General features: G+C 44.5%; 1 protein-coding gene across 1 annotated transcript in view; it reads left to right on the forward strand.

The window, feature by feature from the left end:
• The window catches only part of NCAM1 (neural cell adhesion molecule 1), a 1088618-nt gene that overhangs the window by 445100 nt on the left and 615705 nt on the right, over window positions 1-27813 (forward strand). The window contains exon 12 of the mRNA XM_044079459.1: window positions 5078-5262. Within this exon, the coding sequence (XP_043935394.1) occupies window positions 5078-5262 (185 nt within the window). The remainder of the gene's footprint in view (window positions 1-5077; window positions 5263-27813) is intronic.

A 27813-nucleotide genomic window follows, 5' to 3' on the forward strand; every position in this document is an offset into this window, starting at 1 on the left:
CCATCCAGTCAAAGGGAAGAAGCAGCTTCAGAGATTATAAAGCTGTCTCAAAAAAGAGTCATCCAACCAGTCCCACCAGGCCAGTGCGGATCCAGATTTTACTTGAGATTCTTTTTGGTGCCAAAAAAGACAGAGGACTGGAGACCCATTTTGGATCTCAGCAGTTTAAACAAGACTGACACCCAAACCAAATTCCGGATGGTCATGGTTCAGTCCATCCTTACCTTTTTAAGAGAAGCTGAGTGGATGTGCTCTATAGATCCTCAGGATGCATATTACCACATCAAGATGGACAAATGCTCCAGGAGTCTGCTTTGCTTCCAGCTAGGAGCCAGTCATTACCAATTCCGTGCCCTACCGTTTGGTCTCTCTACAGCCCACAGAGTGTTCACGAAATGCATGGCAGTGGTAACAGCTCACTTGAGACTAAAAGGATTCCGGGTGTTTCCATATCTAGACGACTGGCTCCCTACTGCCCCCACCGAGCATCTTCTGGTAACAGTACTGCACTATACTCTCTCTCTCTCTGGCAATATTGTTGGGAATAACGATATATTAGGAGAAATCAAACCTTATCCTACACAACAAATAGAGCTCATTGGAGCAGTGTCCAATACTCAGTCTTGTCTGGCATCACTCCCAATTCACAGACTCCATCAACTGAGGCTTCAACTTCGGGTGATACTATCTCAAACAACAGTCTCTGCAAGGGAAGTTTTCAGGCCCTAGATTCTTTGGGTGCATCAATTCCAGTAGTGCCTCTAGCAAAGCTACATATGCGGATTCTGCAATGGCTCCTTCTGTGTCAATGGTTCCCAGACTATCACCCCCTCAATTACCAGATTCGAATAACCAACTCTTGTAAACAGGACCTGCATTGGTGGACGAGGCCAGACATAGATCTTTGGAGTCGCTCATTTCAACCCCCTCAGCCCACAGCCATTGTGACCATGGATGCTTCCCTGATCGGGTGGGGGGGCATTTCCAGGGAAGGACTGTTCAAGGCACATGGGCCACCTCAGAGGCCCACCTGCATATCAGTGTTCTGGAATTGAGAGCCATGCTGTTAGCATTGCAGGCCTTCCATTTGGCTCTTCCTTCCGAGACAATTGTAGTTCATTCAGACAATATGTCAGTGGTCTGGTACTTCAACAGGCAAGGAGGAACCAAGTCCTACCCCTATGTCGAGAAGCCATGAGAATTTGACAGTGGGCGATTTCTTCCGACCGCTTTCTGATAGCAACTCATATCCTAGGGAGCTCCAACATGATTGCAGACAAACTGAGCAGATGCATCCTCATGCCCCACGAGTGGTCCCTCAACTCCGAGGTGGCGTTTGTAATCTTCAGCCACTGGGGCCAGTCTTGCTGCGATCTTTTCGCATCCCCATCAAACACCAAGTGCAGCAACTATTTCACCATACTTCTTCTGGAGGGGGAATCACCGAGGGACGCTCTGATCCACGATTTGCCCACGGGACTTCTTTACGCTTATCCTCCCATCCCTCTGATCCCACAATTTCTAAAGAAAGAAAGCTCTTTGATTGAGATGCAAGGTGATCCTCATAGCCCCATTCTGGCCTTGACAAGTTTGGTTCCCCTTTCTTCGGCCTCACCTAGTATACCCGCCATGGATTCTGGACCCTCTACCACATCTGATTGCTCACCCCCAAGGGTTGACTCACCCAAATCTGTCCAGTCTCAAGGTGACAGCTTGGTTTCTCCATTTCCATTAGTCGCCAGGCAAGCTAGTCTCTCCTCCCATGTTCGAGACATCATTCTGGCCTCTCACAAACCATCCACGAGAACACTGTATCAGGATAAATGGAAAAGGTTCTCCATCTGGTCCAAGGATAACATGCTAGACCTATATATGACTCCAGTTACTGCAGTGCTTCAATACTTGGCTAAGTTTTTTGATAGTGGAACCTCTGCCTCTACGGTACAAATGCATCTAGCGGCAATTTCCAATTTCCACAATGGTATAGGTGGCACCCCTCTTATCTCTTTATGCCTTTGCAAGGCTTTCCTCAAGGGGACCTCTCATCTCAGGCCTTCTGTCAGACAGCCCATGGAACCTCACTCTAGTCCTTCAGTCTTTGACTCAGAAACCCTTTGAGCCTGCTGCTAAGTGTGACCTAAAGTTTTTGTCTTGGAAATCTTTGTTCTTGGTAGTCATTACCTCTGCCAGAAGAGTCACGGAGCTGCAGGCATTGTGTATCAAGAGGCCCTATCTGGTCTTTCACTTCGGACAAACTCATCCTTTCTTCCCAAAGTTGTTTCTGAATTCTCCATTAACCAGACCATTGCTCTACCAGTGTTTTTTTCTGAATTTTGCCAATAGAGGAGAGTATTGCCTTCACTCCTTAGACGTACATAGACAATTGAGATTATACCTAGACAGTACCAAACCTATTTGTAAATCTGAACAGCTTTTCATTTCTTTTTCTGGACCCAAAATGAGAAAAGACTGTTTCCAAGGTTACATTATCAAGATGGCTAAGGGACTGCATACGTTTTATCTATTCCCTCCATAATGAACCCATACCAAAAGTTAAAGCTCACGCCACTAGATCTATGGCAACATCTGTAGCATTCCATTCCAGGGCTTCCATGGATGACAACTGCACAGCAGCTACTTGGGCTAAGCCTCATACCTTTATCAATCATTACAAATTGGACCTGGTCTCCAAACGGAGAGCTGCCTTTGGCTCAGTGGTATTCAGGAATGTTCTTCCGTAAGGGCTGGCCATGGACCTCAAGTTAGCTTGGGATTCTGTCCCATCAGTGATGAATGGAAAGAAGATTAACAACATCAGATAAAGAAGTTATGTCTTACCATAACGTTCCATCTGTGTTGTTCATCTTGTTTCATTCATCACTTCCCACCCTCCTTACCTTTCCAAAGGCTCCTGGGGGGTGCTTTGGGTCTAAGTGGTGCCCTAGGGTACTTGTGCAGAAGTGGCCTTGGCTTTACTTTCTTTTCTTAGCAAACTCGATCTTAGGTAACAGGGAGAAGGTCATTCTGGGTAGAGACTTAGCTTGAGAGTTTTTTTTGGCTGGCACAAGCCTGGTAATAGGCCGACTCGGTTCCAAGGGCTCAGAACCGAGCCCATCAGTGATGAATGAAAAAAGATGAAGACAGATGGAATGTTATGGTAAAACATAACTCCATGTAAACATTGGAAAAGGAGGCTAATGACAATGTCAGCATTCTCCATTAAGTCTCTTAGGGACACTGCAGATGTTATTCGTATTTCACTGTTGCAGTCATCACATTTTGGTTATCCCTGCCAGGGTAGCCCTCTGTTGGTCCGAATACCAGTGCCTTAGTATTTCTGCGTCGGTTGCCGTCGCTTCAGGACTGACGTTCTTCAGTTGGAGGAAAGGGAGACGTACTCCCTTGCTTCTTCTCAGAGAGTGTTCTTTATATTTCTGGAGCTGGATATTCTTCATGCAGGTCATGCTTATACTGGGATGGGGCCCAGGACCTCATGTCATTTACTTACTGGGCAAAGATGTAGTGTTGGATCCTGACTCAGTCCTTCTTTTTCATGATTTAGTGCTTATGTGTTTTACATTGCTGGATTAAATTGCCTGAGGATGTTGTTGTTGTGGGCTGTGAAGACTGAATGACTGAAGAGTGAATACATATGTTTTCCTTGTGAGACCCCTGTCCCCAGTCCCTGCAGGTATGCTATTTTCTGCAAGCTTTTGGTCATCCTTCTCTTCTTGCAACAAAGCCTGTCACAAATGTCACAAATTTTGATATGGATGCTTCACAGGTGGAATGGAGAGCCCATCTAGCATTCAAAGGTGTTGTCTCTACATGGGGGGGGGGGGGTTAGATATGAATCAGCTGAAGTTACAAGCATTCTTCCTGGCCTTAAAGAGACTGGAGATAAAACTGCTTCAAGGGGACTTTCTTCATTCAACCAGACAATTAACCCTCGCAGTAGTGTCTGCACAAGCAAGGAGGCATAATGCCTTTGTATCCAATGTGCATGGAGACATCTCTATCTCAGTAGTTCACTTCCCAGAGATTATTTGATCTGTTTCTCCATTCCTGTCCTGGAGTTACATTTCTTGGTATGTGTATTCCAGGACTGGGGTCTTTAGATGCTGACACTGCCACCAGTTTGGACAATGCAGCCCTCTTACTATTCATCTCAGTACAGCAAGGTTAGAGGCAGGTGTCAGCATATGTGTTCCCCATCCTGTGGATTGAGATATTCTTACATACCTTCCTGTGTTTTCCTATTGTTCCATGTCTCAGTGCAAAGTACTGGAAAGGAAAAAAAACTCTGTTATCGTAGCTTGGTGGGAGAGAGTCCATGCTTACTTTTTTTAAATTACTAATACATAATTAACTTTTAACTGCTTACCTGGTATATATTATGTCTTTGTTGCTACTGACAGTACAGTGCCAGTATATGTTGATTTTTGTTTATTAGACCATTCTGAATGTCTTTTCTCTTGAGATAAACATTTTTAAAACAAGCCCTTTAAATGTGTATATTACAAAATGTTGTCAAGTGTAAAAAACATAAAATACGTTTCTTTGTGATTACAGATAGAAAGTCAAGAGAGCATTTTTTTTTTTTTACTGGGGGATTCTTTATTTTCCTAACAGTTTCCTGTACCTTAGCCTTATTGAGATACTTACAGTTGAAAAGTGTGTAAGGCTGGGCAACTCTGCATTTGGAAAGTATGCTGTACTGTGCACTCATATATAGTATATATTTCAGGATGTAACTGAGATCCGTTACTAGACTGATGATGGAGAAACAGAGGTTGTACAATTAACAAAGCAAAAACTACTGGTGTAATTGTAACACTACTCTGTCTGTGTCTCAGTCTGTCTCTCTGTTTGTCACTCACACACACGTGCACACACACACTCACACACACACATACACACACACACACACACACACACACACACACACACACGCACACACACAGGATGGAGAGTTGTACCGTTTTTTGGGACATATATTTATACTGATGATGTTGTGTATGCTTGTGTATTCAGTATGAGCAGATTAAAATGATATATTTCTGTGTTTTGGTTTCAGACACTCCCAAGATATTGGGCTCTGTAGCAGTTTACACATGGGAAGGGAATACAGTGAACATCACCTGTCAGGTGTTTGCATTCCCAAAAGCATCCATCAGTTGGTTTCGGGATGGCGAACCACTGCCAAGTAAAAATTACAGCAATGTCAAGCTCTATAACACACCTACTGCTAGCTACTTGGAGGTAAGGCAGCATTTCTTGAGAAAAATATGTCTACCACAAAATAGATGTGTAGCAGTTATCTCTGTAGGGCACAGAAAAACTATTGTGGTTCATAAAAATTATGGAGTGGTCTTGATAGCCAGAACGTGATTAAGCAATGCTGTGTTGTTGTTTAATAAACCAAATGTGATGATGCAGTTAAACTACTGGGTTTTATGACAATCAGATTTAGGTGTTCAAATATGTGTACATATCAGTAGATTGTTTTCCAGAGATAATTATTGAAAGTCACCTTAATCTTTCCATCTTATTCTTTTATTCACCATATGAAAAAGAATTTCTAGCATTATATTAAATCCTTTTTTAAAGTTTATTCAAGAAGGGTCGTCTAGACTCTTGTCTATTAGCAAACTGCTCTAAGTGTTCTCATCTCCAGAAGATGTATTGCTTCTCTATTTGCCCTTGTTTTCTATGTAACTTGTCCATAAACCTCTCGGGGTTCACAAATCTTTCGAGAAAGTTGAAGTCACACTTAGTGGTTGAGGCACTTGGGGTATCAACGATTTTAGCTTATGTAATCTCATTAGGGTGAGTATAGAATGGGATGAACTGAGGAGTAATGTATTTCTTGAGCCCAAAAGAGTCAGATTTGAACCTTGTTAATTGATATGGGAGGAAGTGGCTACCACAGGGTTTATGTGCCCCTGGTTGTTGTGGCTAAGTGGTTTAGGCATTTTCATTAGGGAATTTATTTGCCTGCAAAAGAACAAAGTATCAGGACTGACTGATTGAGATCTCCAGATTGTTTCTGTGCTGCTAGTATTTGCATTTATTGCAAACATAGAACCTATTTTGTTTAAAGCTGGACTTCAGTATTTTTATAGTCTATTATTGTTTATTATTTATATGTTTATATCTGCTTTATATGAGTAGCATCACTGTTGGACTTATCCGTCTACAGTTTTATTCAGATTGTCATTGGGCTTTTAGGTCATTTTAACTATTGTTTGTCATTGCCTATTTTTGATTCCAGTCATTTCTGTGTAAGTGCCACATTTACTGTGGTCACCTCCTACATTCAGTCTGGCTTTCTCTGTCTTTGTAGATGCCAGTTGAGGTGTACATGTTTTTCCACTGCTTGGGACTCCTTTGTAGGTGTGGTGAAGAATGGCGCATAGATACTGAATAGTTTCACTGTCCAAAGCTCAAAGTGGTACAATGATTCATTTCAGGGTTTCCTCCTGCCATAATGGGCAAAGTCACACACAGACCACTGGGTCTATGTCAGTTTATCAAACGACCAAATGATTGAAACCCATATAGTCAAATGTCTGGTTCATTAAACAATTCTGACTGAGATCACAGAAATATGGGGATTGAGGAATTGGCCCTTTTTCCCACTGTAGTGCAATCCCAGAATTGTGGTGTGTGTAGGGGTGCAGTGTAGCTTGCCATTGTGTTGTTGGCTAGTGTTGTGTGGTTTTATGTCTAGTTTTTTTGATTAACTGCATTGTTGATCATATGGTCTTGACCATATGGGTTTCAACAGGGTGGTTTTTCGATAAACTGACATAGATCCGACCATTGGGTATCTTGCCATCATTTGATATGCAGGGAGGCTGAATTACATCACAGCCCTGTAAGTGAGACCTGTGAACCAGTGACCCGATATACAGTACTGTTTTACAATGTAAGATATCTCTGTAGCTAGACTGGTGTAATTGATGATATGCTGTGTGACTTTGACCTTGATTTTCAGCTTTGAACCTTACATGGTATCCTGGGCATCTCCAGGTTTCTTGGGTTATTCAGAGACCAAGATGCATGGTATTGAGTGGTAGCTGTTTGTATTAGTCTGAGGCTGTATTCACTGTGTGTCTTTTGCACCACCATGAGGTATATCATGGAGGATTGCATGAGTTCTAGCTTTCTGTTTGTTTACCGCAAAGATGGTAGGATTGAGTGCTTTTGTTGGTGTTTACACTGTTGGCTCACCCATTTCATTAGGTAGGACAATGACAGTTCTGTGGCACTTGCATGTGATTTTAAATCCATTATGAAGGGCTTTGGATGATCATAGTTTCAGACATTTTGACTTAATTTTCCAGTTCGGGGTGATCATCCCTCAATCTGAAAGTGGAACTGGTCTCCTAGTCTGACTCCCTCTAGGTTTGGTGCAACCTTAAGCTTATTTCATCTTTTTCAACCTAATGTTGAGCTGATCAGCTACAAGAATTTATCTGCTGTAACTTAACACTTTCTCATGCTGGTGTCCATGTCCATCTCCTTTATAGCTTTAGTTTGTACAGTCCAGAGCTCTTGTTTGTTAGTCATACTAACTTATTTACTATGATCGCTGACTGATTTGCCACTGTAGTCATGCATCTTGCTTCTTATATGGGACTTATGATATGATTCTGAGTTCTGCACTGTCAACGATTCATGGTAAAGGAATCGAGTGCAGATGGAGATATACTATCTTCACAGGATGGAACAGCACTGCACCTGTATAATTTTGGGTACCTGTCCTAGCTCTCCCATAAGAAAGCATGCCATTTGACCAATGAGTCTTCTTTGTTAAGAATTTACCAGCCATGCTCTTCTGCATATTTTATAGTCTCAGCAGTCTAGCCTGTTTGTATGGAGAACTTTTACTTTACATGATTGCCATTTGGCTGCTTGAATCTTAACACAGTGTCGACTGTATTGAGAAGAGATACTCTTGGTAGCGCATTGTAGGATTGTGTTATTCATGACGGAGATTTTCTAGTTTGGCTGTGTGCTGAGTTTGAGGAACTAGAATTTTCAGAGGTCATGTATAGTATTCCAAGTGTGTAATCACTACATGTGAATTTGATATAGACAGTAGGTTGCTTATGGCTTGCTTGCTGTAATTTTCAGGATTTTTTTGTTTTCTGAATTGTTCAGTCCTCTTCAGGGACAGATATATGTCAGTCTGCTTTCAAGGAACCTATAATTACATCATGCTAGAGAACTGTCCAGGGTTCAGGCACTCTTATAGAGTTGTAGAGAAAGTAGTAAGTGGTATGTAAGTAGTGTGTAAGCAGATGACACTGATGTCCTTCAAGGATGCATCTGCAGTCATAACAAATGGGTTGTCCTGTCGTCAGGCAGCCCTTCAGTCGGCCGGATTCCAAAGTCTGGGTCCGGCTTTGGCTGATGTCGCACTTCACCCGACGTCATCTCTGCTGGTCTTCGGGTATAAAGGCATCAGCCGACGCCATTTTCCTCAGTCTTTCTTGCCACGCGGCGCCCGAAGCAGAAGCTGTTCGCAAGTGCCGGTCGGTCAGATCCAGAGATTACTACTACCGAATACTACTTCGAAGACTTCTAAAAGCTAAGTACCCGTTGGGGACTCTTTCTTGCCTCAGCCGATGTCAGAAAAAGTCAATAACTGTTTAACTTGTGGGAAACAAATACCTCATAAAGATTTCCACTCTTACTGCCTGCCTTGCTTAGGCCCAGACCACGACGTAGCAGCCTGTTCGGCCTGTGCTTCCTTCAACCGGCGATGCTTAGGCGTCGGTCGGAGTTTGCTGAACAGTTTTTCGGCTCAGATTTTGCGTACATTATGCCGTCGGATCCTCCGACTACCCAAATTGTTAAAAATTGCAAAGAAAAAGACCGACACTTTCGCGGTCCGCGGTTTCGGCGAAACCACGGTTAAGCAAGTCGCGAGTGTCTCGGTTTCGGCCGAAACCGAGAAAACCGGTCAATCTTCAGCCGAATCCATGACTACTACTGAGGCTCTTACTACCTTAGTTGAATCGGCCTCAGAAGTTTTGCCTACTACTGTGGTTCCTAGTGATTTATCAGACACCATTCCTTTGGATGTCTCTACCCCAGCACGTGGTGCTGCTAGGCCTCCTGCAGCCATGTCTATTAAGGCCTTTGCCAGGGCTAAAGCAGCCAAAACTGTTAAATCAGTGCGGTTAAGCCCCCTCACACAGGCCCACTTCTAGTTCACAAATGCTTACTCTGGCAGAGGATTTAATATCCTTAATTAGGGGATCCCAATCTCACCCAGACAGGGCCTCTCAGCCCCAGAAAAGAGACCTAGAGCAGAGCCCCGAGCCAGTGTCCTCTGATGATTCTTGGATGACTCAGACATTACAGATCAGCCAGAGGCTCCTTTTCTACTTATGAAGATTCGATGCTGAGGAATCCATTCCATCTGCCTCTCCACCAGAGGAATTTTCCTTTGGGGAAACCTTACATGCCATGAGAGAACAATTCCAATGGCAGGGACAAGATTTCTCAGATTCAAGAAAAGGCTTAGGACATTTCTGCACTTACCACAACATAGGCCCTTAGCTATACCTCCAGTACTGCCTGTTGTGGATGATGCATTTAATGATGTTTGCACTGCTCCTGATACTTTACCTCCAGCCCCTGCCAAACCAGATAGATTTTACAGGGTGCCAGACACTCATCACCACCTATACAAGGCCCCACTTGCAGATCCTGAGACTATATCCCAGGGGCCTAAGGCAGTAGCCTCGACCTCAGCAAAAACCCTATTCCTTCTGAAAGGGAATCCAGGTCCTTAGAGATGGGGAAAAAGTTTACACCTCTGCTACTCTCTCAGCTAGAGCTTTAAACTGTCAGTTTCATATGATCCAATACCAAGAGTTTATGCTTGATCAGTTAACTAAGAAGCTGTCCACTGATGACTCCTTAGATAAGAAATATGTTTTAGAAATGGTGAATAACATTCAGCAGGTTAGTAACCATTCTTTAAAATGTGGCTATGATGCACTGGAGGCTTCATTTAGATCAGCCATGACTGGCACAGTGATAAGAAGGCATGCATGGTTGAAAGAACAGGTCTTGCGGATCATGTTAAAGCAAAGCTGTTAGATGCTCCTATGGATAAGGCCAGTCTATTTGGTACACCTGCTCAGCAAGTAATGAAGAAAATGGAAGAGAAGGCAAAATCTGTACAAACAGTTAAGGATTTCTTACAGGTTCAGCCCCTAAGGTTTAGCAGGAACTGGCCTGCCAAAATTGGTCCTTTCCAGACTCCTCAAAATCTCAAAGAGGCAGGAATAGATGCTCCAGAGGCAGAAATCAATCCAGAGGAGGTGCCTACAGAGGCGACAGTGGCAAGGCAATAACCGAGGCACAGACACAACCACTGCCACTGCAACAGGACAATCACAGTGACTTGGCTCTGACACGCCTACCAGGGAGCAAATAACAGCACCTTTAGGTGGAAAGTTAGCCTTATTTTCGAAAAATTGGCACTATATCACAAAAGACAAGTGGATTTTGCAAACCATAGACCAAGGCTACAGGTTCCACTTCCACACCTTACCAGTAAAAGAGGAATGCCAAACCTACCTCCAAATCAAAAAACAGAAGCTCTAAAGCAGATAGCGCAATTAACAAAGATAAGAGCTGTGGAAAGAGTACCAATAACAGAACAGGGCAAAGGATTCTACTCCAGACTCTTCCTAGTACCAAGAAAAGAGAAAAGTTGGAGACCTATTCTCGACCTCTCCGTCTTAAGCACATACATCATTGTCCCAAAATTCAAAATGCTGACCCTACAGCAACTTCTTCCCATGCTGGGCAAGGAGTGTTGGCTGGTAACTCTAGATCTCAAGGAGGCATACCTGCACGTCCCCATACGACCAAATTGCAGAAGATACCTCAGATTTCTTGCAGGATCAGAGCATTATCAATTCTCAGCATTGCCCTTTGGCTTATCTACTGCGCCCAGAGTATTCACAAAATGCCTGGCATCAGTAATCGCTCACTGCAGGCTACAGGGAATCCAAATTTATCCATACCTGGACGACTGCCTGTTACAAGCAGACAACAAAAGCAAGCTGACAACAGATTTACAAAGAGTCATTTGCTTACTACAAGCCCTGGGATACACAGTCAATTTACAAAAGTCAAGACTGATACCATCCCAAACAAGAACATTCTTGGGTGCGGAATTGGACACAGCAAAACAAATGGCATTCCTAACTGCAGAAAAACAAAACAACTCCCTCTTTACTTCTTGGCATTAACAAAGCAGAACAAACTAACAGCAAGAAAAGTACTGCAGGCCTTGGGCTTCATGGCATCATGCATAATCTTGGTCCCACATGCCAGACTGCATATGAGAAAGCTACAGTGGTACCTAAAGAATTTATGGTCTCAACACAGGCACAGCTTAGAAACCGAAATCCCACTAATCCCATGCCTGAAACAGGAGTTCCTATGGTGGGCTCAAGCATGCCAGTCAAACCCAGGCTTGCCCTTCCACAACTTTCAAGCAAGCCAAACCATCACAACGGACGCCTCAGACCTAGGCTGGGGCACATGTTGGACAAATGCATACAAGGATTGTGGACTCCAGACCAGCTGCACCTGCACATAAACCAAAAGAAATGCTGGCAGTAAAACTAGCAATCCAGAAATTCAGACCATTCCTCAAAGAAGGCCATTTAATGATAAGGACAGACAACACCACAGTCATGTGGTACATCAACAAACAGGGAGGCACTCATTCATACCCCCTATGCAGAATGACTCTGGACCTTTGGAATATGGCTCTGAGCTACAACATCCAGTTACAGGCAATATTTGTGCCGGAAAAGAAAACACCCTAGCAGACATGTTAAGCAGAACCACCTCGGATGCTCACAAATGGATGCTACACCGGACATCTTCAAGGCCATCACAAAGAAATGGGGAATGCCACAAATAGACCTATTCGCATCCCCACTCAATCACCAGCTCAAAAATTCTGCACAAGGACATACCACCCACTTGCATGGAAGGTGGACTCTCTATCCTTCAGTTGGAAAGGCCTGACAGCATATGCATTTCCACCTCTTCCTTTGATGCACAAGGTACTACTGAAAATCAAAGAGGAACGCCCAAGCATAATCCTGATAGCTCCGAATTGGCCAAGACAACACTGGTATCCATTGCTGAGGAGCATGTCTCAGGGAGAATGTGGTCAATACCCTGATGCCTTTGATGTTAACTCAGAACAACTACAACATCATGCACCCAAACCTAAAAACCTTGCAACTGACTGCCTGGAACATCACATAGCAGCAACTAACCCAGACCTATCCCAAAGGGTTAAAGACATTATCCTTGAAGCCCGCAGACCTTCAACAAGAAGGAACTATGCAGGAAAATGGAAAAGATTTGTCATTTGGAGTACTGAAAGAGGAAAAGATGTGTCGAACATAGATATTGCTAACATCCTGGAGTACTTGGCAGAGCTTCTACATACAGGCCTGTCCTATTCCTCCATCAAGATACATGCATCAGCTATTTCAGCAGAATACAGCTTGATCCACCTGTCTTTTCGCATCCTCTACTCAGGCAGTTCCTCAGAGGGATCAAGAATGTAAAACCTCCTAGGAAACCACCATTACCAGCATGGGACTTGAACTTTGTGCTAGAAAAATTGACACTCCCTCCATTTGAACCAGCAGCAACAGCAGATCTTCAACACCTATCATGGAAAACTGCTTTCCTACTGGCAATTACTTCAGCAAGGAGGGTTTGAACTACAGGCCTTAATGGCAGTACAACCCTTCCTAATCTTCCATCAAGATAGGGTGTCCATGAGAACTAATCCTACATTTATGCCTAAGGTGGTATCCAGAGTGTCTTTAAACCAGGCAATCCACCTACCTACCTTCTTTCCCAATCCACAGAACAGGGGGGAAAGACTGCTGCATACCTTGGATGTACATAGACAGTTACGCTACTACCTGGACAGAACCAAAGGTGACAGAAAAACTGACCAGCTTTTAGTAGCCTATGCAACAGGAATGGAAGGAAAAGCAATTTCCAAACAGACAATCTCCAAATGGATAGGAAATTGCATAAGATTCTGTTACTCCTACCACGGAAAACCAATTCCACAGAACATAAGACCTCATTCTACAAGGGCTACAGCCACTACCACAGCTTTCTTACGAGTGGCAACCAAGGACATTATTGAGGCGGCTACTTGGACCTCCGTGCATACATTTGCCAAGCATTATAATTTACCTCTATACTCTAGATCCCGAGCAGGGTTTGCCACTGCTGTACTGCAAGGGATCCTAACTACACCATAATTCTTCTTCCTCCTCCCCTAGTTTGGCTATGGTATTCTACCCATTTATTATGACTGCAGATGCATCCTTGAAGGACATAGTACAGTTTTGTACCTACCATAAATGTAGATGTCCGAACAGGATAGCATCTGCAGTCAGGATTACCCACACTCCTTCCCCTCTGTGGTACTCCTAGGGTATTTACCCTCCTAATAGCTAGCTGGGGGGGAGTCTTTTATGGTGTATTTGTTTGTATATATGTACATACATTGTTATTTTTTGTGTTTGCCTTCTACTGTTTTGGAAACATTGGCATTTATCCAAAATTTAGCTTACCAAGAGGGCATCTGGCATCTGGGGCAAGAAACACTGAGGAAAATGGCGTCGGCTGATGCCTTTATACCCGAAGACCAGCAGAGATGACGTCGGGTGAAGTGCGACATCAGCCGAAGCCGGACCCAGACTTTGGAATCCGGCCGACCGAAGGGCTGCCTGACGACAGGACAACCCATTTGTTATGACTGCAGATGCTATCCTGTTCGGACATCTACATTTATGGTAGGTACAAAACTGTACTTTCTTGATATTTATTTACTCATTCAGTGTAGGTTCAAAAAGCTATCCATGGAATTGAGACAGCCCTTACAAGGTGGTCAGTGCTATTTTTTGGTGATACAAGATTAGAGTGTTACTCTGTACTATTCCTTCTTGGTTCATATTTCATACAATTGGCCACCTGATCCTCTTTGAGAATTTGGAGACCTGTCGTTTAGTCTTCAGCAAAGTCTTGTTTGGCTCACCTTGTACCATTCAGGGAAAAGTGAGAGGGTGGCTTCAGGGGATAATTCTTCCTATGTCTACACTCTTAGTTGTAGGATCATGCAGGACCCATTTTTGGGTTCAGTTCTTCATGCCTGTACATGCTTAGATTTGGTGACTTAGTCCAGTGTGGTCTATGTTGTCTTAGCTTTGCTGAAAATTATTTGTAGCTTTCCTTCTTCTAGCTCATGTGAATTTCTCAGACCTTTTTTTCAGGGCTGTTTGAAGGGTATTTTTTTCCTGCATGTCATCTACTGACCTCGGGCTGAGCCATCTGTTGCCACGGCCTTTCATATCACTTTTACCACTCTCTATAGCTCTTGTCCTCACCTCTCGTATTGTGAAAATGGGTCACAGGTTGGAAGCTTTGTCCAGTGTGCATGAAGAGAGCCTGGAAACACATTATTCCATCAGAGGACTTACTAGTGGCTGTGCAGGTTTTGGTTATGTTCCATCTGTACTACCACAGTGTTCTTTATTTGGGACCTTCAAACACTCAGTTCATACAGCTCACCAGATGCCAACGAGTGCAGAACTCAGCTATGAGGTGCCTTACTGGGACCTGTAGGCATAATCGTGTTCCATTATTCTTTAGTCTCAGCACTGGCTTCCTGTCAAGCATCAAATTGCTTTCATAGTTGTTGCAGTTGAATTTAAATTGTATATAACAATGGTCTCACATGTGTAAGGGAAGATCTGATGTAGTAAATCTTTATTCATTCCTTACTGTTAGGACTTCGGTTCTGTCCTCGGAACTGACACGGCCGTTACCAAACTCGTGCCAGCCAAAAACTCTCAGCTAAGACCTAACTATAATGCCCCTCTCATAGTCTTTTCCGATCTTGTTTGCCACGTTCCTCATCAGATGTGCCAAGCCTTCTCTCTCAAGCTAAGTGTAGCGTTTTTTTGTGATTATCTGTATCATTACCTTCCTTTAGTTAGTTTTCCCTAAATATCATCTTTTCGTCTGTAAATTCATATACCTTTTTCTAAATCCTACCCTCTACCTTTGGCAGTTCTTTTTATACCACCATTGGTACTGTCCCTCTCCCCTACCTTTGTTAGGCCCTTTCCTACCACTTTGTGGTATTTCTAAGTACCATTGTTGGTACTCCTCACTTTTCTGTCTGTTTTAAAAAAAAAAAAAAACCTCTTCTTCTCTAACCTTGCTGCTGCTGTTTTTTTTTTTTTATTTTTTGGTTGTTTATCTTTTAGTTTAGGACTATAGTGTAGTTTTTCATGATGTCTGATAAAGTAAAATTAGGATTTAAACAGTGTGATAAGTGTGGGTGTAAGATATCCAACTCACGCTCAGTGCATTTATTGTTTGGGTGTTGACCACATCAATGCAACTTGTGGTATTTGTCCCAGCTTCAGCAACCGTACATTGTCTGAGCTTAAGAACAAGCTGATTCTGAAGGGTATGATGAAAACTCCCTTCTCGGAGGCTCTTTCTGGGACGGAGGTCTCACCATCTCCTAAGTCTAAGAAACATAAAGAGAAACAGAGTCACTCGGTTCTGACATCTCTGTCCTCCTTGGAACCGAGTCGACACCAGGCTTCTTTTGTGCCTTCAGAGTAGACAACTTTGGCACCAGGTTCCATGTCTTCTCCCTCAGTGCTGCCCTTAATTTTGACTCCAACCACTGTACCAGCTTCGGCACCATCCTCCTCGGTGCCAACCTTGGTCTTGACAAAGGTTCTGACTACTGTACGTGCATCGGTACCATCCCCGATCACAGTGACAATGTCTCATATGGCTCTACTGACACTGACACCATCAGTTCCAAAGGTCGAGCACCTTCCCAGAACCAGATGTTCTCCCACTTATGACCACTTTTTGGGACACCAGTTTAGTCTTTTTCTTGAGAGACCTGACTCTCCTTCGGCAGCTTCCTTCAGATCCACCAGGAGTTTTTCAGAACAAGATGTAGTGAGGGTTGTGGACCAGCTTTTGGCAGCTAGAGGATTGCCCACCCCTGCTAGATCTTCCTTCCCTCTTGGAACAGAAGCTTTCATGACATATTCACCTGTTTATCCTCCTCCGGCCTCCTCCCAGACCCTGGAGACTTTGGTACCAATGGCCACCCTGGTGCATTCTGTCTCGGCTCTGACTGCAGAGGCTCCCCTGTCAGCACCAATTACTCTTGGCGCAATGGCTCCATTGGAACTGGCGCACTCTCGGAGCAGTGATTGAGCTGTCGGCGTTATGGCTCCTAGTTCGGCGCCTGTTTTTTCACTGACACCATTTATGGCCACGGCTCCCCCCCCCCCCCCCCGGCAGCTGTCTGTCCTCTCGGAGCTCCTCACCTGGAGACAGGCTGCTCAGGACGGGGGTGTGACCCCGGTTTCAAGGTTGTCCTTCTCGGTTCCAGGCTCCCATCCCTCCTCGGATGGGCCTGCTTTCCAGGTGATGGAGAAGGTCCTTACGTCAACAGGCTTGCAGTTGGCACCATTGGCATTGACACTAGAACCCCCCTCTAACATGCAGCTGTCCCAATCCCCTACTCTGGGATCCCAAGCACAGGAGCCGCAAGACCTTCCCTTGAAGGGAACTCTTTCTCCGGAGTCATCCTCAGAAGGTTCCACTGGGGAGCCACCCCGGAAGAAACTGTGCAAGAGGAAGCACCTTGATTCCCCTGAGGAATCCATCCCTGAAGACACCGATTGCAATGAGGGAGAAGGGTCCCCATGGTCTACGCCAGAAAACCTCTCATTTGGAGACATTCTCGAGATCCTCAAGCAGAGGGGAGACGTGAAGCCCTCTAACCCTTCTTCTGAGCAATCGGTGTTCTTGCAGGCCTTCCGTGCTTGGCCATCTACTTCCTGGGTGACCCCACCTGCAGATGAGCTTGTTAAACTGATTGTGCAGCATGCCTGGAAGGCACAAGACAACACAGAACCTGTCCTCCGGAGGCCAGACAAAAATATTATCTACCCCTGAAGACCAGCCCAATTGGTCCAAGCAGCTAGTAGTTGATTCCATGGTCGTGGTAGTGGCCACCAAGAGGGAACTGGCAGAAGATAGTTCCACTGTTCATCCCCCGAACAGGGAGTCCCGGGCTGTGGACAGACTGAGGAAGCAGGCCTATGCTTCAGCGACCTTTGCCATTCAATCGCTGAACTATCTGGCACACTTTACTCACCTCCAAAGAGACCTAATCTCAGAAATGTCTGCCTCTTTGGCGGGGGTGCTGCCTGACGAGGTGCGTGACACTGTTGCCTCTCAGCTGGCTACCCTGGAATCTATCTCAAACTCCTCGATGCACTTGATTTCTCACAACACCGAGGGGGCAGCTCGAGCAGCTGCATCAGGCCATGAGACGGCATGCTTGGATGCATTCGCGTGATTTCACGGACCTTTTTAAATCTTCCTTTGTCAGCGTGCCTGTTAACGAATTTTCCCTTTTTGGTCCCAAAGTAAAAGACACACTATCACTTAGTGAGAAGGATGGAAAGACCATGTCTGCTGTGGGCATACGTTTTTCCACCCCCCAAAGATCCTATTCCAGGAACCAGAGGGAGGAAAATTGTGGTTCAAGAAGTCCCAAGGATCTTTTCGTGACAGTTGTGGTGAGCAATCCCTCAGGGGCAGAGGGGGCAACTCATCTTTAAGACGCTCCTTTCGGGGTAGAAGAGGTCTGCACAACCAGAGCACTAGAGATTCCTTCTCTGGCCGACTCTACCAGTGCTCCTGAACAGCGGCCCGATTGTTTTCCTCCACAGTCGGGGGTCGATTTTCCTTGCACCTACAGGCCTGGCAACTCATAACAACTGATGCATGGGTGCAGAGATTAATATCCAGAGGCTATCATATCCCATTAGATCTTATTCCCAGACCCTTAAAATGAATCCCCGATGTTCCACCCAGTTAGAGGGAGGCAGCAGCCTTAGAAATCAAAAAGCTGCTAAGAAAAAGAGTCATCCAGCCAGTCCCACCAGACCAAAGAGGATCCAGGTTTTACTCAAGGTTTTTTTTAGTGCCAAAAAAGACAGGGGACTGAAGACCAATCCTGGATCTCAGCTTACTAAACAAATTCGTAAAACCTCAAAAATCCTTGATGGTCACGGTACAGTCCATCTTCCCTTTTCTGGAGAAGGACAACTGGATGTGATTTATAGACCTGCAGGACGCTTATTACCATATAAAGATGGACAAATGCTCCAGAAGATTTCTCCGCTTCCGGCTGGGAGCAAATCAGTATTAGTTCAGGGTACTGCCCTTTGGTCTCTCGACAGCCCCCAGAGTGTTCTCCAAATGTATGGCAGTCGTAGTAGCTCATCTCCAACTACAAGGATTCCAGGTGTTTCTATATTTAGATGATTGGCTCCTTACCACCATGACCAGGAATCTTCTCATTCTCAGTCTCTCTTACACTCAAGGCTTTGCTCTTCGCTTAGGTATCATGCTCAACATGGACAAATCTCAGATGTCTCCAACAAGAGCACTGGAATTCATTGGCACGATCTTCGACACAACATCCTGTCAAACTTCCCTTCCTCCTCACAGGCTCTCATAAAGAAGAAGCCAGATTCAAGTTCTCCTTCCACAGACATTTGTACCATCACGCCTTGTACTACAGCTATTGGGATCTATGGAAGCAACCGTTACCTTAGTTCCACTGGCGAGGTTGCACATGAGACTAGTACAGTGGCTCCTTTCATCACAATGGTCGATCTTAACCCACCCACTTGACCACATGGTACACCTTACAAACCTTTGTAAGAAAGAAATGCTTTGGTGGATGAAGCCAGAATCAAATCTTTGGTGTCGACCGTTCTGACTTCCCCAGCCCAGGGCCAAGGTGACCACGGACGCTTCCCTGTTGGGGGGGGGGGTATTTCTAGGGAAAGACAGTTCAAGACACCTGGCCCCCCATGGAGGCCAATTTGCACATAAATGTCCTGAAATTGAGGACAGTTCTCTTAGCGTTGCAAGCGTTCCACACATCCCTTCCTTCCAGGACCATTGCAATTCAATCGGACAACATGTCAGTCATCTGATACATCAACAAACAAGGCAGAACCAGGTCTTACCCCCTGTGTCGGGAGGCCATGATAATTTGGCACTGGGCGATGGCTTCCAACTGCTTTCTCATAGCAATGTAGTTCCAATCTTATTGCAGACAATCTGAGCAGGAACATTCTGATGACTCACGAGTGGACCCTCAGTCCTATAATAGCGGATCAGATCTTCCGCTGTTGGGGCAGGTCTTGCTGCGACCTGTTTGCTTCTCCCCTAAACAACAAATGCAGAAGCTGCTTTGCCCTGAAGTCATTCGGTGGATGCTCTGACACATAGTTGGCCCCCGCGTTTACTGTATGCCTTTCCCCCATTTCCCCTCATCCCAGAATTCCTCCAGAAAGCTCAAAGGTCGAGAAGCAGAGCGTTCCTCATTGCCCCTTATTGGCCCCATCAAGTCGGGTTCCCTTTCCTATGGCCTCATCTGATTCACAGCCATGAATCCTGGATCAATCCCAAGGCCTGCTGTCTCACCCTCAGGGACTGATTCACCCCAATCTGCACAGCCTCAAGCTCACAGGTTGGATGTTCATCGTGCATACAGCTGCAGTCATAACAGATGGGTTATCCTGCCGTCAGGCGGGTCCTCGGTCGACCGAATTCCAAAGTCTAGGTCCGGCGTCGGTTGTCGTCACTTCTTCCCTGACGTCAGTGCGGCAGGGGTATAAAAGAGGCAGCCAACGCCATTTTCTTCAGTCTTTCTTGCCACGCGGTGCCCGAAGCAGTTCGCAAGTGCCGGTCGGCCAGCTCCTGAGATTTACGAAAGTATTTCAGCCGAAGTCTTCTTGAAAGCTAAGTATCCCGTTGGGGAAACTTTTCTTGCCTCAGACCGATGTCAGACAAAGTTAATAATTGCATTTCATGTGGGAAGCAAATACCACATAAGGATTTCCACTCTTTCTGTATACCTTGCTTAGGCCCAGACCACGACGTCTCGGCCTGTCGTTTTTGTGCTAGATTCAATAAGCGCACTATTAAGCGTCGAGCGGAGTTCGCCCTTCACTTTTTTGGCAAAAAATTTAATTATATTATGTCATCGGATATTCCGACTCCAATTTTGAGCAAAAAACACAAAGATAAGGACCGACATACGAGGTCCGCACTACCTACTGAAACCACGCTAAGGCCTACTACCGGTTCTCCGGTACTCAGCGAGGTGCCTACGCAGCCCCTGAGTACCGATGACAATGCATTACCGGTGTCTTCAGTACCCGTGGTCGCAGGCTCCTCAACCCCCATTCCTACTACAGATCCCGACGCCACTCCTGGCGGGGAAACTCAGAATTTAGACAGGCCTGCCATTTCTCAAGGGGTCTTCAGGCCTTCCTCCTTCTCTATTAAAGCCTTCACTAAATCTAAAGCAGCCATGAAAACCAAAAAACAGGTTCCTCTGACCCCCTCTCAAGGCACCATGCCTAAAAAACAGATGCTTAAAATGGCTGAGGATTTGATTACTCTTATCAGGGGTTCTCAACTCCCCTCTGACAAAAGGCCCAGATTAGTGGAAGACTACCCTTCCTCAGATCAAGCTTCTATTACCTCAGAACTATCTGAGGACCAGAATTATGCCTATTCTCCATTCGAAGACTCTGATGCAGAGGAGTCTATTCCCTCAGTCCCCCCCCCCCCCAAGGACTTCTGTTTTGGGGAAACCCTGCTTACATTGAGGGAACACTTTCACTGGGAAGGCCAAGATTACTCAGATTCCAAGAAAAGGCTCAGGGAATTTCTTCTGCTCCCCCAGCATAGGCCTCTGGCTATCCCTCCTGTTTTAGATATATTGGATGATGTGTACACAGAAGCCAGCCTTAATCCTGATTCTTTGCCTCCAGCTCCTGTTAAACCAGACAGGTATTACCGGGTTCCTGACTCTCACCAGTTCCTATATAAAAGCCATACTGCTGACCCAGAAACAATTTCACAGGGTCCCAAGGGAATTAAGGCCTCTACTGCTAAAAATCCATTACCTTCAGAGAGAGATTCCAGAGCTTTAGAAAGGTGGGGGAAAAAGTGTACACCTCGGCCACTTTAACCATGAGGGCATTAAACTGTCAGTTCCATATGTTAAAGTATCAACAGTTTTTGATATCTCAGCTGAAAATCAAGATGACACAACCAGAACAACCAGATTTAAAAGAGTTGCAGGATTTGTTGCATGGTGCAGAGCAAGTGGGTAAACATACCTTGCAGTGTGGTTTTGATACTTTAGAGGCCTCATGTAGAGCTGCTGTTACGGGGTCTGTTATACATAGGCATGCTTGGCTCAAAGAGCAAACCTTACCAGATCATGTCAAAGCTAAATTATTATTTGCACCTCTTCAAAAAGATGTATTGTTTGGTGTTAAAGCTGAGGAGGTGCTAAAGAAAATAGCGAAATCAATGCAGACAGTGAAAGATTTACTGCAGGTACAGCCTCCACGTTTCAGCAGAAACTGGCCTTCAAAAAATCGGTCCTTTCCAGCCAGAGACAGACCTCAAAGGGGCAGATACAGGCGCCCAAGGGGCAGAGGGCAACCTCAAGGATCTTTCAGAGCCAGACAGTGGCAAGCACCAACCCCAAGAGGTGGAGAAGATAGATCACAGTCTTTTAGAAAACAGACACAATGACTTCCCCCTACACCTGCCAAGCAAAGCTTTAATGGCAGCACCTTTGGGCGGAAAACTGACATTATTCTCAAAAAATTGGCATATTGTTACAAAAGACAAATGGATTCTGGACATTATAGACAGAGGCTACAGGTTCCACTTTCACACCCTTCCAAAAATTAGAGGCATGCCAAACCTGCCACAAAATCAAAGAGCAGAGGCACAAAAACAAGTTTTAGCTCTCATGGACATGAAAGCAATTCAAGAGGTACCTGCAAAAGAACAAGGTCAAGGGTTTTATTCCAGACTATTCCTGGTACCGAGGAAAGACAAAGATTGGAGACCTATCTTAGACCTATCCATCCTAAACATACATCTACAGGTGCCAAAATTCAAGATGCTCACATTACAGCAGCTTCTTCCCTTGCTGGGCAAGGAGTCTTGGCTGGTAACATTGGACCTCAAGGAGGCATACCTGCATGTCCCTATCAGACAAGATTGCAGAAGATACCTCAGATTTCTTGCAGGTTCAACCCATTACCAATTCTCTGCATTGCCCTTTGGCTTATCTACTGCACCCAGAGTGTTTATGAAATGCCTGGCATCAGTAATCGCCTTCTGCAGACTACAAGGGATACAAATCTACCCATATCTGGACGACTGCCTGATCCAAGTGGACAGCAAGGACATACTACTGCAGCACCTGGCGTTTGTAATAAAACTGTTGAACTTCCTGGGATACACAGTCAACAAAAAGAAATCAAAACTAATACTCTCTCAACAAATAATTTTCCTGGGTGCCAGCTTGGATACAACCACCCAGATGGCCTACCTCACGCCAGACAAGCAAGGGCAACTGTCTCAATACTTCAGGAAAAATGGCAACTTACACCAGGCTAACTGCAAGGAAAATCCTGCAGGCTCTGGGATTCATGGCATCTTGCATCCTACTAATCCCATATGCAAAGCTGCATATGAGGAAACTTCAATGGTACCTGAAAAACTTATGGTCTCAACACAGTCACAGCTTGGAAACAATTATCCCACTCATTCCATGCCTTCAAAAGGAATTTTTGTGGTGGACTCAAGCTTGCCAAAGAAACACAGGTCTTCCTTTCTGTGTACCTCAAGCAACTCAAATCATCACAACAGACGCCTCAGACTACGCCTGGGGAGCACACATGACAGATCAGTGCATTCAGGGAAAATGGACACGAAAAGAGAAGCACCTTCACATCAACCAAAAGGAGATGCTAGCCGTGCAAAAGGCTATTATGACCTTTAAAGACCTACTGCATCCAGGCCAGCTATTGATAAGGACAGACAACACCACAGTGATGTGGTACATAAACAAACAGGGGGGGAACTCATTCATATCCCCTGTGCAGGCAAGCCATGACCCTATGGAACACAGCACTGGAATTCTAAATTGAACTGCAGGCACAATTCCTGCCAGGGAAGGAAAACACACTGGCAGACAACCTAAGCAGAAATATGACAGATCCACACGAATGGAAGTTGCACCCTCAACTTTTCACAAAGATAACTCAGGCATGGGGACAGCCAGACCTAGATCTCTTTGCTACCCACAGAAATTGCCAGTTGAAAAAATTTTGTTCAAGGACCTATCATCCACAGGCCTGGAAAGTGGACGCACTTTCCTTCAATTGGGCAACATTGACAGTCTATGCCTTCCCGCCTCTTCCTCTGCTGCCCAAAGTTCTATTAAAAGCCAGAGCAGAGAGGCCGAAAATGATTCTCATCGCTCCAGACTGGCCAAGACAACACTACTACCCTCCTGAGGAGCCTGACACATTCCCCACCATGGATCCTACCTCTAGTCCCTCTTCTGTTGTCCCAGCACAACTACAAAACCCTTCACAGCCATCTCAAAACTCTAAATCTAGCTGCATGGAGAATTCCTTGATTTCCCAACAGTTTCTCCTCTCCAAGGAGGTGCAGGATGTCATCTTGGAGGTCAGAAGACCTTCTACTAGAAAGGCTTACTCCGCCAAATGGAAACGATTTTGTGCCTGGAATCAAGAAAAGGGACAGAATCCTTGGGTAATAAATATACCTCAAATTTTACAGTACCTAGCTGAGATGTTAAACAATGGACTTTCCTTCTCCTCCACCAAGATCCACGCTTCAGCCATTTCTGCACAATACAACACAGATCCTCCATTATTCTCTCACCCTCTTGTAAGGCAGTTCCTCAGTGGGGCAAAGAATTTAAAACCCCCAAGGAAACCACCAGTCCCTGCTTGGGACCTCAACTACGTATTGGAAAAGCTGACCCTTCCTCCCTTCAAGCCAGCTTCTTCAACAGAGTTACAGTACTTGTCATGGAAAACAGCCTTTCTTCTGGCTATCACCTCAGCACGCAGGGTTTCGGAGCTACAGGCCCTCATGGCTGTGCAACCATTCATCATTTTCCATCAGGACAGAGTTTCCTTACGAACCAATCCTACCTTTATGCCAAAGGTAGTATCCAGTGTAGCTTTGAATCAGACTATCCACTTACCTACCTTTTATCCTAATCCACAAAACAAAGGGGAAAGACTACTACATTCCTTGGACATTCACAGACAACTTTGTTACTACTTGGACAGAACAAAGCCATTCAGGAAATCTGAACAACTCTTTGTGTCCTATGCTGTAGGTGCTCAGGGAAAGGCTATTTCCAAACAGACAATTTCAAAATGGATAGCCCACTGCATACGTTTTTGTTACTCATTCCATGGAAAAACTGTGCCTGCATGCATCAGATCCCACTCCACCAGAGCCACAGCTACCTCTGCAGCCTTCCTCAGGGGGGTCCCTACCAAGGACATTTTGGAAGCAGCCACCTGGAGTTCAGTGCACACTTTCTCCAAGCACTATCACCTCCCACTATACTCAAAATCTAGAGCGGGCTTTGCCACAGCAGTCCTGCAGGGCATCCTAGCCCCTCCTAGTTCCACTTAGTGCCTACCACCCTTACTTAGCTTTGGGATTCTACCCATCTGTTATGACTGCAGCTATATGCACGATGAACATAGTACAGTTTTTTACCTACCATAAATGTAGATGTTCGAGTGCTCATACAGCTGCAGTCCAGGTTTCCCTCCCTCCATCCCCTCTTAGGACAGGCCTTATGACAAACACTTTTCATATAACCATTTTGGGGTATTCTTTTATGGTGTATTTGCTTGCAACTACTGTTTTTGATTTATCGACATTGCATCTTTGCATAACATTGTGTTTGCCTTCCTTCTGGGGGCACCTGACATCTGGGGCAAGAAAAACTGAAGAAAATGGCATTGGCTGCCTCTTTTATACCCCTGCCGCACTGACGTCAGGGAAGAAGCGACGACAACCGACGCCGGACCTAGACTTTGGAATTCGGCCGACCAAGGACCCGCCTGACGGCAGGATAACCCATCTGTTATGACTGCAGCTGTATGAGTACTCGAACATCTACATTTATGGTAGGTACAAAACTGTACTTTTCTCCACTTCAGATGATTGCCAGGCTACCTGATATTTCATCTCCTGTTCGTGAGATTCTTCTGGCTTTACACAAACCTTCCACCAGGAAAATTTATTCTAGCAAGTGGGCTAGGTTCTCTACATGGCCCAAAGATCATAACATAGACCCCTTCTCCATGCCTATTCAGAAGATCCTACAGTACCTGGCTACCCTATTTCATGCAGGAGCTTCAGCTTCGACAATTATTGTGCATTTAGCAGCTATTGCAAATTTTCACAATGGATTTGATAATTTTTCTGTTATGTCACACCCACTATGCAAAACCTTCTTGAAAGGAGTATTAAATGTTAAACCTCCTGTCAAGCCTCCTATAGAGCCTTGGGACTTGACATTGGTACTTCAGTCATTAACAAGTCCTCCTTTCAAGCCTTCTAATTCATATGATATGAAATTTTTGTCTTGGAAGACTCTACTTCTAGTAGCCCTTACCACAGTGAGAAGAGTATCTGAGTTGCAGGCCTTGAGTGTCAAGAGACCTTACTTGATTTTTCATAGGGAAAGAGTGTCCCTACGTACTGACCCTTCTTTTTTGCCCAAGGTCATTTCTGGGTTTTCCATTAACGAATCTATTGACCTGCCGGTTTTCCTCCCTCATCATTCATATAGAGGGAAATATCTTTTGCATGTAGGCAACTTAGTTTCTACTTGGACAGAACTAAATCTTTCATAAAAATGGATCAATTGTTTGTGGCCTTTGCAGGACTCAGATTGGGTAGGCCTGTCTCCAAAATGACTTTTATCTTCTTGGCTTAGAAACGCCATTACCTTCATCTACCATCAGAACAAAGTGTCTTTACTTTCCAGAATAAAGACTCTTTCTACTAGATCGATGGCTACTTCAGTGACTTTTCATTCCAGAGGCTCTATGGATGATATCTGCGCAGCAGCCACTTGGGCAAGACCTCATACTTTTATCACTCATTACAAATTGGATTTGGCCTCCAGGAGATGAGCATTTTTTGGTTCTATGGTGCTCAGGAATGTCCTTCCTTAGGGCCACCCAGGACTCAAGTAGCTGGGGACTCAGTCCTAACAGTAAGGAATGAATAAAGATTTACAACATCAGATAAAGAAGTTATGTCTTACTATGACATTCCATCTGTGTTGTAGATCTTTATTCATTCATTACTTCCCGCCCTCCTTCCCCCTGCCTGGAATCCTGGTGGACTTTAGGTTTTCCTTATTTAAGGTATTTGCTCCGACAGAGCCTCCTTCTGTCTCTTTTATTATTTCTATACTATAGGGGCGGGCAAACTCGATCTGAAGAGACTATGAGAGGGGCATTATGGGTAGGTCTTAGCTGAGAGTTTTTGGCCGATGCGAGCTTGGTAACGGCCGTGTTGGTTCCGAGAACGGAACAGAAGTCCTAAAAGTAATGAATGAATAAAGATCTACAACACAGATGGAACGTTATGGTAAAACATAACTTTTTTTTTTTTTTTTGCATTAACTGCCTTCCTAGACACTCTGTTTGGCTACCACAGAAGTCTTAAAGGGAAAGGTTTAAGCTTGAGTTCTCTAGAATCATGTCCTTTTTTGTCATGCATTTTACATGTGGGGTTCACTGCAACAGCAGCTTTGTCGATCCACCTGTCTTTAACACAGCATTCTAGGACCCTTTTAAATTCTGCATATTAGTGTAATCCCTTAGGCCACTGCTGTGTTAATTTATTTACTGGTATTTCTTTACTTATTTTATGGTAACATATTTTATATAAGTATGTAAGTAAAGCTTGAATGATTGGTAAATCCTCACCCTCAAATGTCTAATTTTTCTGCTAATACTATGATTCAGAGTTTGATCTCCTCAGCCTCCATTTGCTTACTTTGTGACTCTGAAAAAGTCACGTAACCAGACAGCGCCCATAAGCATAGTCTGAAAATTGTCCATGTAGATCAGTCCTGTTCCCCAGTTAACAAATGCAAACAAACAAGCAAATGAATTAATGAATGAATAAATGTTACTCTGAAACTAGTTCACCCTCATTCATATATTTCTGGGGTCCACAAATGTGATCTTCAGAAACTAAATAACAAAATAGTCCATGCTAGATTATAGAGGGAGATAATGTGATTTTTTTCCTTTAGTTATGTACTCTCTCTTTGCTTTGTCAGATTGTAAAATACTTTGGAATAGTTAAAAAGCATGTCATGTCATGTAGTGGGACATTGGACTTAAGAAACTAAATCAAGCTCTGAGTGGGATGACTAAAAAAAAAAAAACTTTAGGTGACTAAAATAGATTTTTTTCCATTTCCTTTCAGGAAGTCTTTGCATTGATCATTTAGTCAGATGGCCCTGCCAGAGTATTCATTTTACTACTTGTTTTGGTGATTGAGTGGCTGAATGAATCAGTGTAGACAATCTTCAGCCATAACCAAGGAAAAGTATAGAAAGGAAGTTTGTATAAACACCTACAAATAAATACCCACATAATTTTATTTAACTGTAAAACATGAAAATAGTGCAGCATCAGTTTTTATGGTAGTCAGGTTTTATCATAATATCCGGTAAGTGTTTCTTAAGTA

This window comes from Protopterus annectens, chromosome 8.part0 (assembly GCF_019279795.1).
Source record: "Protopterus annectens isolate FY-2018-M chromosome 8.part0, PAN1.0, whole genome shotgun sequence".
Taxonomy (NCBI): Eukaryota; Metazoa; Chordata; order Ceratodontiformes; family Protopteridae; genus Protopterus; species Protopterus annectens.